The sequence below is a fragment of the Osmerus mordax genome, chromosome 7, assembly GCF_038355195.1.
Source record: "Osmerus mordax isolate fOsmMor3 chromosome 7, fOsmMor3.pri, whole genome shotgun sequence".
Lineage (NCBI taxonomy): Eukaryota > Metazoa > Chordata > Actinopteri > Osmeriformes > Osmeridae > Osmerus > Osmerus mordax.
Window position 1 is genome coordinate 18,061,625 of NC_090056.1, and position 14,411 is coordinate 18,076,035.

Consider the following 14,411-nt stretch of genomic DNA (forward strand, 5'->3'; position numbering starts at 1 on the left):
CAATTTCTAAATATCACATTGTTAAGGTCATGGTTTAGGTGCAGACAGGCAGAAGGGCTGCTATAGAGGGAGCCAAGCAATTTCCTCTTTCCTTTATCCTACTGATATCAGTGTCAGACCTTATGTTAATGCTAGTTTTTTTTGTTATCAGACAACATCTGTATGAGATCGGCTCCTGTGATGCTGTTCCAACTGTCATCTGGCAATGTTATTATATAATTCAACAGAAATGGATGAGGAAAATACAGTTCAGTCATGTGGAGTTCACGGTAAGGACCCAAACTGCAATTAATCTGGTCAAATTAAATTATTTTATGAATATAAATATTAGAATGAATTAACACTGAATATGAATATTATAGACAGAAGAGAGACCAGAGGAGAGAGACCTACCCCGTAAGCTCGGCTGTAGCTCTCTCCAGCCATGGCCGTCAGCTCAGCATCCAGCAGGTCCCTGGCCTTGTCGATACACTGGAACACAAAACACACACACACACGTTCATTATTACGTTTTCCAAGCAAAAGCCAGGACAGTCAAGTCAGGACCGTCAAGTTAACAGTAAAAACAAACACGACCAAGTGCAGTTTCTGACAGCCACTTGATAAGACATTTGAGGGCTGACGAATGAGCATGTCAGGAACAAAATCGTCTCACCTTCTCACCTACCCTCTCAAACCCTCTCCTACCCTCTCCTAACCTCTCAAACACTCTCCTAACCTCTCAAACACTCTCCTAACCTCTCAAACACTCTCCTAACCTCTCAAACCCTCTCCTACCCTCACCTACCCTCTCAAACCCTCTCCTACCCTCTCAAACACTCTGTGAAAATAAAGAGGAGTGAAATGGGAAGAAAACGAGTCTGGAACCCAGACCGTACAGTGAAGCAGCGACCAGAACTCATAACCCTCCTAATCCTAACCTCATCAGCTCCTGGCACCTCCGCAACAAGAAGGGAATTGAGCTCGGCTCACATGAAGTCAGATGGCTGAGCGGTGAGGGAGTCGGGCTAGTAATCTGAAGGTTGCCAGTTCGATTCCCAGCCGTGCCAAATGACGTTGTGTCCTTGGGCAAGGCACTTCACCCTACTTGCTTCGGGGGGGGATGTCCCTGTACTTACTGTAAGTCGCTCTGGATAAGAGCGTCTGCTAAATGACTAAATGTAAATGTAAGGCCCGGATCAAACCCAGGCAGCATGAACACGCTGGGGAACGCACCCCCTACTTACTACAGCTCAGAACTGCCAACGCTGGCACGATGGACTGCTTTGATTAAACGAGCCGTGTTAACACTGGGGTGTTTGTGTACACAAACAGCCTCTCCCTGTGCCAGGTGCTGCATACGAGACAGACAGCAGCCCTTCGTCTGAGCAGGCGGGTTACCAGAACTGCCTGGATTGTTGATTACTGTTTGACAAAGCTTTCCAGATCCCTTTTATGTTCTTTGCAAACAGCAACCCAAACGAGGAGGCAGATATTAACCTAAAAAAAAAGAGAAGAGAGAGTGTAGAAAGATGGAAAACAGAAAGAAGCAGCTCTGTGGAAACATCCAGACAGGCAGGCAGAAAGACAGGCAGGCAAGTAGGTAGACAGGCAATAAGGTAGACAGGCAGATAGTCAGCAAGGTAGGAGGGCAGGCAGCTAGGCAGGTAGACAAACAGACAGACAAACAGCCAGGCATACCGACAGACACAGACAGACAGGTAGACAGGAAGGCAGACAGTGAGGCAGCCAGACAGGCAGGATTTAGCAGACTGTAATTAGGCCCGGGACCAGATAAGGGAGGACGGAGAGGAGGCTAGGCAGCGGGGCGGGAGGGTCAGGGCGGACACAGCTGTTTCAGCAGGCCTTGAGCAATTACTTTTTTGGAGGGGGGAGTGATTGCGTGCCAAAACACCCAACAGGCATTCACAACACGGGGAAGGGAGGAGGGGGGGGGCTTTGGGGGGGGAGGTCTCTGAGACGAGGTGACAATGAGGCTGGTTCTTTATGATCCGAGTCAACTAAGGGTCTGTTTACTCAAGGCTCACTGTGCTGCACATTCAATTGAAGTCTTGTCTAGTTGACTCCTGATAAATGCCATGTCTTAGCAGCATCCTGAATGTGTGTGTGTGTGTGTGTGGGATGGTGCGTGTGTGTCTGGTGCAGGTTACAGAATGCACGTCAACACACCGTTCATGCATTACCCTCTACAAACACGTTCAGGCAAAACAATGATGAATGTAATTGTTCAAATGTGCGCACAGACATTTTCCTAACCAAGATACTGTACATCCTGACTATTGGCAAGGCAGCTAGCAGCATTGTTAGGCCAGAGAGCACCACTGTTGTGTCTGCACAGCTACAAGAAACAGATCAATCTCTCTTAGGTTTACAGCGTCGGGCTAGATCCCTTCCAGAGAGATACGTGTGGTTCCTCAGAGCCCATGTCTCCCTGTAGGAGAGAGAAAACTCCTGGAGAACAAGGCCTGGAACCAAAGACTTTAAGCCACAGGATTAGCATCCATATCCGGAGGACAGGAGTGAGCTCATGTTCACATCGAAGCTTTCACGCTGCTCTTCTTTCCCTTCATCTGCTTCTCATTCAGCCTTCTGCTCACTGAGAACCGGCCCTCCCTCCAAAACAAGGCAAAAGTCACCTTTTCTTTTCAGAGAGTGCTTTAGGCCACACCTGGTCTTCGTCTCCAATCAAAGGGAGGGTTTGGAGGGAGAGGGGGGGGGGGGGGGAGAGGAGGGAGGGGGGGGGGAGGGGGGGGAGAGCTCCGTTGACGACTCCTGAGAGTCTGAGCAGTGGGTTTGTAGCGCTGTGCTGGACCGTGAGGCCCGTGCTGGTTCGGCTCCCCACTGGCATCCAGCCTGAACAGAGCTCTCTCTGGAGACCATGAAGTCATAGAAGTACTGCCTCGGCTCTCGGCCAATGAGGAAATCAGTCGCTTGACCAGACCCAACCTTGTTGATAACCATAAAGAGGGCTCTGTATTCGCCCCAGGCTGAGTAACGCCGATGACTTACGATTCTGGACAGTTTCATAAAGTTTCCAAACAGAGGAAGTGGCACATTGTTAAAAGAAGGGTTTTATTCATTTCAGGACACGGCTGAAAAAATTACGAATTCCGTTTTGATATATTTGTGAGGCCATTGATGCATTCCTTTTAGGCCTTTTATTAAACTGGGTGCTAAAGCAATATGGAGTAGTTTTCCGCTTCTGCGAAACAGTTAGAAAAGTGTCTAACTTTTAAAACCTTTTTAAAGTCTTAAGCAAAGGCGCCAGCAGCATTGAAGCCAGACAAATAAAAATAGGTTATGAACATACAATATGTCTCAATGTACACTGTTTCCAAGTGGAAAAACACCTTTGTAATAAAAAAAAATCAATCAACTGATCTACAGTATATAAAACCCCCAGACTACCTCTCCTGTTGGCTGAGCCAGCTCCTATACAGGACAAGTGCTGTTTGGTGATGTCACCCACCTGCTGGGCCAATGAGAAGAGGTCTTGATGCAGGGCGAGGACAGCTCTGTAGAAGGCCCCGTCATGGGTGTCCCTAGGGATCATACAGGTGTACTCCTCCATGCTGTCCCAGTGGCCTGGGGGAACACACACACATCATCATGTGATCAAGGGAGTCAGGTGGCTGAGCGGTGAGGGAGTCGGGCTAGTAATCCGAAGGTTGCCAGTTCGATTCCCGGTCATGCCAACTGACGTTGTGTCCTTGGGCAAGGCACTTCACCCTACTTGCCTCGGAGGAATGTCCCTGTACTTACTGTAAGTCGCTCTGGATAAGAGCGTCTGCTAAATGACTAAAAAATGTTTAAAAATATTTTTTTTAATCATACAGGTGTACTCTTCCATGCTGTCCCAGTGGCCTGGGGGAACACACACACACATCAACATACACCACAGTGGTCCAGACCCATCAGCGTCCTATGAGGAACTACTGGCAGCTACTTGGCTGATTGAAGTTAGCCCGTGATGGATGGTGATAGACAGATGGTTCATCCAATCACGTGGCTGCCAAAGAAGTCCTTGGAAAGTTTGGAAAAGGGCAGGCACTTCAAAACATACTGTTGTTACACTGTGTGGATCCGCTACTAACCCAACTGCTGTTACACAACAAACCAAGTTAGATAAGAGAAATGTGGTGTTACTTTTCCTGTGGTGAATTCCTTTGTTTTAATTTCATCTGTATGCTTCAGGGTTAATATGAGCTCCACACAGAACTAACAAGGACTGTTCAAATGTGTTCTTAGATTCCTTGTGATTAATAATAGACTACAAATAGTCTCATGGCTCCAGTACCACTGTGGTTTCTGAATAAACCTTCAAACAAAAAATAATAAAAAAAGAAAACTGGAATAAAAATCAAAAGAGTGTGGCTGGAGTTAATATTTTGATTACCCAGAACAGCAACGAGTGTGTTCAGGGTCCAGGTGGACTGGGCCTGTGTGTGAGCGGCTCTGAAGGGTCATGGATCAAGTTCTCCTGTAATGAAGCCCTGGGCCTCCGGGAGCCCCCAGTGTGGTCTCCGCCCCGGGCTCACCACAGAGCAGGCTGGCCGGGGGAGGGGAAGGCCTCCTCTCCATCTTTGCACGTTATGAGATGGTTACTCTTATGAGTGAATGCCATTCTCAGGTGGAGGGGGAGAGAGGATCTGGAGCCTCTGCTGGTGTCGTTGGCGCTCGGCCGAAACAGCCGTGAGTCGGGAAGGACGGCGCAAATCCCTCTTGGTGTGTGGTGTGTGATTTGTGTGGACAAGTACTGTGGTTAAATGTGTGCTTACAGGGATTGCAATTCAATTAAGTGAATATGTTCGATATACCTACGTTATTTTAAATTTCTAAATACAAACAGTACAAAATAAAGGGCAGGAAGGTACTTTTAGGCCACCTTTATACCGACTTAGCAATACATTATTTTAAATTTAAAATGTATGTTATTTTAATTTTATTATTATTTTACCATTCAGATGTTGTTTATAGGCATCATACATTTTGAATATCGTATTAGCAGTGAAAGTAATAAGAAATATTGTATTGTAAAACTACTGTAACAGTTGACCCTGAGTGTGAGGCGGTCGTGGTCTCTTACCCAGGCCCCAGGCTGCAGCCGCGGCCATGCGAGCCATCTTAGCCTGGGTGTCCTCAGTCACCAGGGTCCACTCCTCACAGCACTGCTGGTGCAGCTGGCCCCTGGACACACACAGAGAGTACACACACACACACGTTTCAGGAAAGGCTTGGGGTGACAAAAGTGATACTCGTTTTGGAAGAAAAATAATTGGCTGATAACTAGGGTTGCCAACTTTGTCTCTATGAGATATGGGACAGAACCATACCCACAGCAGTGTGGGTATGGTTCTGTGTGAATGTGTGTTTTGTTTGGCTATATGCACACGACAGTGATGAGTATTTCCGGGGGAAAATAGGCCAGCTCTAGAATTTCCGGTGAAGTTGGAAACGTGATTATTAATAACCAGAACAGGTTATGTGTCTTACCTCAGAGACACACGATCAATCTCAAACTCAAAGAGCTACATTTACATCGTCAGAAAGACAACACTTCTTGAAATCCATCCCTATGATTGATCCTACTAACTCTGAATTATGAATTGTTCCCGGATAGAATTTCCCTTCACCGCACCCCTGCATTCTGTTCCCACTGACCCTGCAACATTCGCTTTGCCCGTGGAGCCCTCCTACCAAGCAGAACTGGCGTAGGATGAAAAGAAAAACAACTCAATAAAGGATGCTCAGCTTCACTGAAAACCTGGCCTCCTACAGCTGTCCCCCAGCCTCTCCGACCGGGGACGGTATGGCTCTGATAATCACTAACCCAATAAGCACACCGGTTCCCACCATGACCAGGTGAACTCACCCAACCTTTAAATAACACGAAGTACCGAACTGTACTGCACGTTCCTTCACCCTGCTCCCAGAGGAAGGAACCCTGGCGGCTGCCCCCTTGCCACGTGCATCATGGGAAAGACATTTGAGGGGACAGGGAGTTAAGACAGGTTGGTGGGGGGGGGGGGGGGGGGGGGGCAACGAGAATAAGAATTTCCCCAGCTGTCAGGCTTGGATAATTCATGGAGGCTACAAAAACAAAAGGCCCCTGTCACCACTGCTGTGCGTGCCTGTCGTAGTCTGAGCTAGCGGGGAGAGCACAGCGGAGGTACGATCAACGCACGACCCAGCAGCACATCCTTCAACCTGCTGGAATTCCACTGAAATAATATTCAACAGATATGGTGAGACCGGCCATGGTTTCTTCTTATTTTAGAAGCATTAGGGGCCCCTGTTAATGTCACCTGTGGTAACCTTGCAATGTGGCAAAATGATCTGAGGTCTAACTGTAAAGGCAGGAATCTGTGTATCTGTGGATGGATTTCCTCGAGAACCGGGCACTGTCTGAGGATGAAATGTGCTCGGTGTATTGCTTAGGACTTGCAGGGTTGTCATGTGTTATGTTGTTTGGAAAAGTGTTTCTTAACAACCACAAAAACAATATATATATACCTATTTGCAGCCATGTGGAGCTGCACTAGCTGATAGAGCTATGAATCTTGTGATAGTTAAATATAGATACTGCACACTGCCCTAGTGAAATTAAATGGAAGATGCCAAGTGCATTTGTGCCTTTAAATACCACATTGTGGAACAAGACTTTCTTTAGAAAAAAGTGTTAAACACAATGTTTTAAATCTAACAATTAAATAATACTTAGCCAAATCCTTCATTTACGGTTATGGCGTGGTCTATCAACAAAACAGATTCACATTCTGTACCTTCAGACCAAACAACTTCTGCCAAACTTTGACTTTAGACCACTTTGGAAATGTGACTAAACAGAACAAAATGTGCAAATTCCACAAGGCAATAGATATTCCCGTGAGAGAACAATCCTTAACAATTAAGAGAATTATAATGTTCTGTCCTGTCCCCCCCACAAACACACACACACACACACACACTTGAATCATGTTTTTGTTCAGGGGATATACAACTATGCCCCAACATCACCAGTTACATAAGCTAGCTAGGTGCTTTTAACAGAATGCTTTTCACTACACTCCAACTTTTAATAGGGAACATAATTACAGCTTACAAAGACAGGCGGTGAGGCAATTTATGCAGTAACCCCATCCCACACACACACACTTGAATCATGTTTTTGATCAGGGGATATACAACTATGCCCCAACGTCGCCAGCTACATAAGCTACGTACGTGCATGTTTATCACCAGGAACTATGACGCTGCATATTACGGAACTCTTTGTTTCCTAATGACTCCTGGAAGAACGTACTGATCCACCTGCTTCAAGCCAGACATGAGGGAGACCAACAGAGATGGATGATGAAGAGAGATGAAGAAAAGAGAGTGTTCTTGGCGTATGGTAGATTTGAGGTTTCATCTATTTCTGAACCACAGAAACATTCACTGTCCTGGACTGACTGTCCTGGCTCTTTCCAGCAATATTCTCTCATTACAGGAAATGTAAATATCTCTCTCTCTCTCCATCTCACTCGCACTCTCTCTCGAACTCTCTCTCACTTTTACCATCTCTCTCTCGCACTCTGTCATTCTCTCCCTTACTCTCCCTCTCATTTTTACCATCCCTCTCTCTCTCTTTCTTTCTCTCTCTTTTTATCTCTCTCACAGATCCAGCCATCTCAGAGCCTAATGTCAGCTTCCATTAGGAACAGGCTGCTGGTCCGCTGTGTTCAAGTACAAAGTGCTGAGGACAGGTCAGCTTCCGGCAGCTTCTCTTTCACAGACCTCATCTTCCTCCATTACACTCAGGAGTCAAACTTCTTTAAGCAGTGAAGCGATGGGCCCAGAGCAAAGCGGTATTTAGTGAAAAATGTTGAGCCAAAAAATTAAATCAGGCCCTGACAACTTGGATATGATAAAACAATGTTTTAAGTCACACATTATTACGTTTGGCCAATATTTTTTTTAAGCTAAACACATAGAATACTTATACCTTGATGGACAATTTGAAAGAGAAATGTGATTCTTTGGCCCTCTTCCAACGACATTTAATGGAATTTAATTGAAATCAAACTGTATTTGAATCAAACTGTATTTGAATCAAACTGTATTTGAATCAAACTGTATATGAATCAAACTGTATTTGAATCAAACTGTATTTGAATCAAACTGTATATGAATCAAACTGTATTTGAATCAAACTGTATTTGAATCAAACTGTATTTGTACAGATTTGAACAGCAGTTTGATGTGACTCACCATTCTCCCAAAGCCTCCAGGCAGCGCATGCGCCCCAGGATGAGCTCGGGGTCCTCGTCCTTGTTCATGTCGATCTTCTTGTCATACGCCACCAGGGCGTCTTCCCACTCATGCAGCTTCTCGTACCAGGTGGCTTGGATTTCCTGTCAAACGAGACCGTGACAAGAAAGATACGCTTCTATGAGGTGATGAGTGGTACATGTATACACAGCCCATATAAAGTACATGGGATATATCTGCTTTATGAATACAATGACTAATGGATATAGGAGGTGGGTTTGTAGCATGACGGTACGTCAATCCAGTGAAAGCAAAATGACTACAATGAGACATTCTTAATCTTTCAGATATCTCCGTTGAGTTATTTCATGTATGTACCAGTCACAGATCTGCCACTGAAGCAGACTTGAGAAATTAAATGGAAAGGGACAACTGTTTTCCCGTCACAGGCATCTCATCGAACTGTGACCGTCACGTGACTTCCCGAGTCGCCGCTGCATGTTGACGTCTTGTCAGTGACCTGAGGAAGTGATTCCCAGACCTGAGGAGACCTTTAGCGACCTGGTGATAAGCCTGACTGGGAGGGCAAACAAAACATCGTCCGCCCTGTCCATGGTCTGCTAGTTCGCTCTCGCAGTAAAACGCCTCAGACTGTTTACCTCATAAACAAGGTTTCTGGAAGTGCTCTCCAAGGTGTTTTTAACCGAAGGCTTTTCACTACACTACAACTTTAACAGAGAACATAATTACAGCTTATGAAGACAGGCGGCGATGCAATTTCTGCAGGAACCCCACCTGTGAAACAGTCGGGGGTCTAACAACCGGACTCTGGGCTTAAAGTAGCCACTTAATAAAACACTAGTGGCACATACTGTAAAATGTACATTTAATCATCTAGCAGACGCTCGTATCCAGAGAGACTTACAGTAAGTACAGGGACATTCCCCCGAGGCAAGTAAGGTGAAGTGCCTTGCCCAAGGACACAACGTCATTTTTCACAGCCTGGAATCAAACCGGCAACCTTCTGATTAAAAGCCTGATTCCCTAACCGCTCAGGCATCTGACCCCCCTTCTATTTGGGTTGTTTCTACAACACGAGAGCTTGTTCGTCCTTGTTTTCCACAATCACTGCCATTCACTGCTGGTCATGTGCATCGAGACTTCCCAGCTAATTTTATATCTTTTCCTGTTTAACTTTCAAGTAAGACTTGAGTTGAGTTCATAGTATTTACGAGCCGTGCTTACTTTCAGCAAGTGACAATGCCGATACACATCAACTGGCTGATTAAACACAATAACAGACTTGTGTCATTACTGGAACAGAAGGAGACAATCGGGTCCAACAAGGAATGCTTTTCTGGAGTGTTACGTAATGGATGTGGAAAGCTGGGATGAGGGCTTCCAAGACATGTACTCTGTTTAGATCTGTTCTTTTATATCTGGAACAGCTCCATCTAGACAACGTGAGAGACTGAGCAGAGAGGTACTAGCTAGCACAGTTCAAATTATGCACAGGTTCTGCAAAATCTGTTGGAAAATTGACAAATTATCCGAGAGCGTTCGATTAGGAATGTTTTTCTAGGAATGCCATCTGAGACAGTGAGAATGAAGGTGCAACAAGTTCAAAAAGTGACACATTTTTGACCCTTGATTTGGCATGTAAAAAGTCCCTAAAGAACATGATTAAATACTGTACAGTGAGTTATATAGTGGCTCTGAGCAGATTTCACAGTTAGATAAATATTACTGTAAGCAAGCTTGGTATGGAACATGAACTGCATAAGTTTGGAACAAAATGTCCACAGTCACAATTTTCACAGACAGACACATTAAAAAAAAAGCAGTAAGTACAGGTGAAATTCAGAAAGAAAAAGAAACGATATGTCACCCATTTAATAGAGGAGGAACGGCACTCTTGCCCTTTAACAACACGAAAGCTATCGACCATCGAAGCAGATGCTCTTTCCACATGTTGTGAGGAGAAAGCCCCACGTGCCTCAGACAGCGCTCATCCTCCTCTGGGTAACGGAACGAGTCACAAGACACCCTGATGGACCACTTGTGAGTATAAACACAGATGAATAAAGAAGATCACGGATGATCAAACACTCACCAGCTCGCCAAAGTGTTTCATGGCGTACTCCAGCACCCCTGACGCTGCCTCTGGCTGCTGCAGTTTGTTATTGATGCTGCGACAGACAAGACCGAAACACACTTTAGACAGTTTTCATACACAACATGGCAAGCAACACAAAGACAGCTCTCAAGAGTCGCTTGGAGCGTTGTCAGGGTGATGGATGGCAGTTGAGATCATACATAGAGATACGCACACAATCAGAGCTGATGAAATAGGAGGAACAGGATCCAGGCACTGCTGTCACTTTGTGACTAATGGGTCTGAACTACCACTTGCTGATGGCCAAGGAAAATGTTTAATCCAGTTGCTTAACATGTTGCTCACATGCGAACACCACGAGTTGTGCAGTTGTGCTATCCTAAGATGATATACAACTGTCTGATTCACAAGCTGGGTTTCTACGGTCACCACTGTCAAGAAACGACCTATCAGAGTCTTCACCTTTGCCTTTAGGGTGTTAAAACAAATGCTTCCTCTTTTAACAAAGGTGTGTATTCTGAAAGGTAATTGTGCTAGGTAGCGCAATGACACATGACACATTTAGGAGATAGATGATGCGTCCCCCCCCCCCCCCCCACACACACACACACACACAACACATCTGGAAGCACTCATTTGAAACGCAAGTCTGTAGTATTTCCTAGACTGCAAAAGCCTCGCTCGCCTCGCTTGCTCCTCCACTGCCATTACATCTGTTAAAATGTACTAGTGTCTGAAGGAAGCTCGAAGGCAGTTGGGGGGGTGGAGAGCGGGTGACAGAGTTGATGAAGGAACTGAGACTCTATATGTCAGAATCACTCGATGACATGGAGCCAAGAGCCAGACGTGATAAATGGTGCAGCATATCAACCACACAAGTGTCCTGCATACAATATGAATCGAATATGACCATGACACTCGGTCGACTTTGACTGTATGTAACCAGTCTTTAAAATAGCAGTACCGCAAGGGTCCTGTCATGAAGTATGTCTGTTTCTGTTAAGAGGATATTTTAGTAGTAACTATTTCTTCAAACTCATTTTGATAATCCAAATGTGAATTAGGCACACACTGCATGACTGTGCCATACAATCAAACACTGACTGATGCTTTCGATCCTCAAAAGTAAAAAACATTATTTAAAAAAGTACGTCTTGTAAGGACCCTTCAACACTTGAGGGAAATCAAAATGGACAGAAAGAGAGCCGTTGCATAACACTGGAGGTGAGCTCAACTCAATAAATGTGTGTTTGTCTCCGTGTGTGTGTCTGAGACTAACAGGAACGTGAGTACTGTACGTTCAGATAAGGTTTGATTTTAATGTGAAACATTTTCTGGCAGGAACACCATAAATGTTGAACATTTACTCACACCATCTTGGTTACGGCTTATGTTAAAACACAATCCCTTTCCTTGGGGCGTTTTGATTTTGATCCCGAAACTAAACCTGTTGAAAATAATCAGCGAGTATATAGAAGGACAACCTTCAACAATAAAGAAACACGAAACCTCCCAGCATCCAGACACCAGCAGAGTCACACTAAAGCTACCCAGATGTGGCCGTCTGAGATGACGAATTGGAACAAGTAACAGTTTTCTCTCCCATGAACCCTGGGGACTTCACTGTCCCCCAGACTGCGCCATCTGGCTCCGAGTCCCAACACACAAACTCTAAACACATCCAGATGACGGGGGCTCACGTAACATGCGGCACACTGAGGTCTCCATCAACACACGGCCAGCCAGCAGCCACCTTTCAGGACAAGGGCCAGTCAACCTTTGTTCCCTGGCCCTTGTCCCCCACCCGTCACTGCCAGAGTCATGGCTGGTCTGACACCCACCGTTAGTCTGATCCCATGCAGAATGACCTCAGTCACAGGGAAGTTACTCCGGAAAATGCGAGCGCTAAAATTATATTACCTGTAAAATGGTAATGAATGACTGCATGTACCCCAATAAAGAATGGACAAAACAAGCTATTGTTGCTCCTCTATAAACCTTGATGGTTAAAAAAACTAAAAACTATTAACTAAATCTAGGTTTAGCATCCTTAGTCATTCATTTGTGTCATTTGAGTTTACTATGGTAACTTTAAACAACTTCAAGATATGTTACTATGTAAGAGTTGTCTACAGTACAGATTGAGGAAATTTAACAATCGGGCCATGTCTGTGTATACACGGAAGAAATATGCTTTTTGTCCTTGTGGAACATTGCTGAAATCTTTTATTTTAGCTCATAAACCATCATGGGTATGACAATTCACATGTCACCTAAATATTTTTGTTCAGTGTACATTTGAGCCTTGTTTCAACAGGTTTGGTTTAAAGGTTTACAAGTGACCAGGGGCCTCAACTGAAATCTCCCAAAACAGTTGTTTTCTCTAAACCATCAGAGCCCTAATCTGAACACACATTTCAACAAGTCCCCTAAGAAGAATAAATACAGTGAATATATTTTAGGGCTTTCATTCAGAGCTGACTGCCTGCTTACTTTGACAACCCCCTTCATTAGAAAAACAAGAGTTCTCCATGCTTTTGTCATTCATCATGTCAGATAGGTGGGGAGAAAGGTATTAACACACGTCTTAAACTAAACCTAATCAAAAGCCTCCAGCAAGCTGGTGCTTCTGACAAAGGAAGTTCTTATATTGTCAACTATAATACTGTGCATACTATTAAAACAGGGCTGAATACTAATCAGGACTTTTCGCAGATCCAGTGTTGCTTTTTGGACCTTGCTCTGACAGGATAAGACTCACAAAACTCCTCTCTCACGCAATCACCCTGTCTCCACTATGCAGTTGAGTGGCCTGGCTTTCTGTTCAATGACACAGAATACGATCTTTCAGGAAAACCTAACTTCCCCCCACAGAGCGTAACATATGTGAAGGAGAGAGGGAAAATCGTGTCTCACTAGTGAACCTAATCTAATCTAATCAGTACAGTATCCTCTAGATCCTTGCAGATTTTTCGCCCTTTAGCCTGCCAAACGTTGACTCTGTTCCTCAACATTGAACAAAACTGTTTCACAAAGTGGTAGTTGAAGATTTTCACTGACAGACCACAATACTGTTATTTCTGGTATTGAAAAAAGTTATTTCGGAAAACGGCTTGAGGAAAGTATGAATCAAGACCCAACAATAAAAGGCATTTGCTTTAATTGAGGTTTGCCCACATGTAAGATGTGTATTTCCTCAGTATGACTTACATAATCTCAGTGGAAGCGGTTCAGACAGTGTAGATGTGTCAATTCATCACATAAACCGGGTTCGCTGACAGATCTGTGCCCTCGACTTTCCCCTACTAAGTGTTAAGACTGAAACTCTGCCCAACCTGATGACATGACCCGCTAAAATGGACTTTTCCCCTTCACCAGTCCACAAAGCTTTTCCCCACTATCTTCACCAGTCCACAAAGCTTTTCCCCAACAGTATCTGCTTTGCCTCATTCATTGTTGCAATTCCCATACAATGTAATTTCGATAATGACTGGCAGCAAAAAAAGGCAGAAAAGGAAAAGAGGGGGAGGAGGAGGAGGGGGGGGAGAAAAAGCAACTGGAAAATGCCAGAGGGCGATCAGCACCTCCTGCCAGTGTTCAGGGAGCAAAGAATCCCACGTGCAGGCCACACCTGACCCAAGAGGAGCTGCATGTGAGGGGAAAGTTATTGAGGTGGTCATTAAAAATAGACTTCAAGCACCAGCAGCGGCTCTCCTGGTGAGAAGAGAGGGGTGGGTGCCCCGCCTGATCTATCTGCCAGGGAGACAAAACAAAAACAGCCACACACATGGCACCTTTCCAGAGTTTGCTGAAGGGAGTTGTGGTCCGCAGGGGTGATGCATGCGACTCCGACGCTGAAATGGCCTCTGTCTGACTCTTAAATTGCCATTTAATTGGTGTGCATGGGGGGCTACTCAGGGAAACTAGGGGGAGGGGGAGAGGTGGCAGGCTGGCCTTCGAGAGAAAGATCTCAGAATAAGCAAAGATTCAGTATCGCCCAACTTAACTAGACGGCAAATAGACACTGTGTATGTATTCACAAAAA

General features: G+C 45.0%; 1 protein-coding gene across 1 annotated transcript in view; it reads right to left on the bottom strand.

Annotated features, from left to right (window-relative positions):
- mtor (mechanistic target of rapamycin kinase) overlaps positions 1-14,411 on the bottom strand; it is a 77,381-nt gene that overhangs the window by 24,079 nt on the left and 38,891 nt on the right. The window contains exons 29-33 of the mRNA XM_067239326.1: positions 10,364-10,439; positions 8,251-8,393; positions 5,087-5,187; positions 3,470-3,585; positions 394-471 (exon numbers count right to left, since the gene is read on the bottom strand). Of these exons, the coding sequence (XP_067095427.1) occupies positions 394-471; positions 3,470-3,585; positions 5,087-5,187; positions 8,251-8,393; positions 10,364-10,439 (514 nt within the window). The remainder of the gene's footprint in view (positions 1-393; positions 472-3,469; positions 3,586-5,086; positions 5,188-8,250; positions 8,394-10,363; positions 10,440-14,411) is intronic.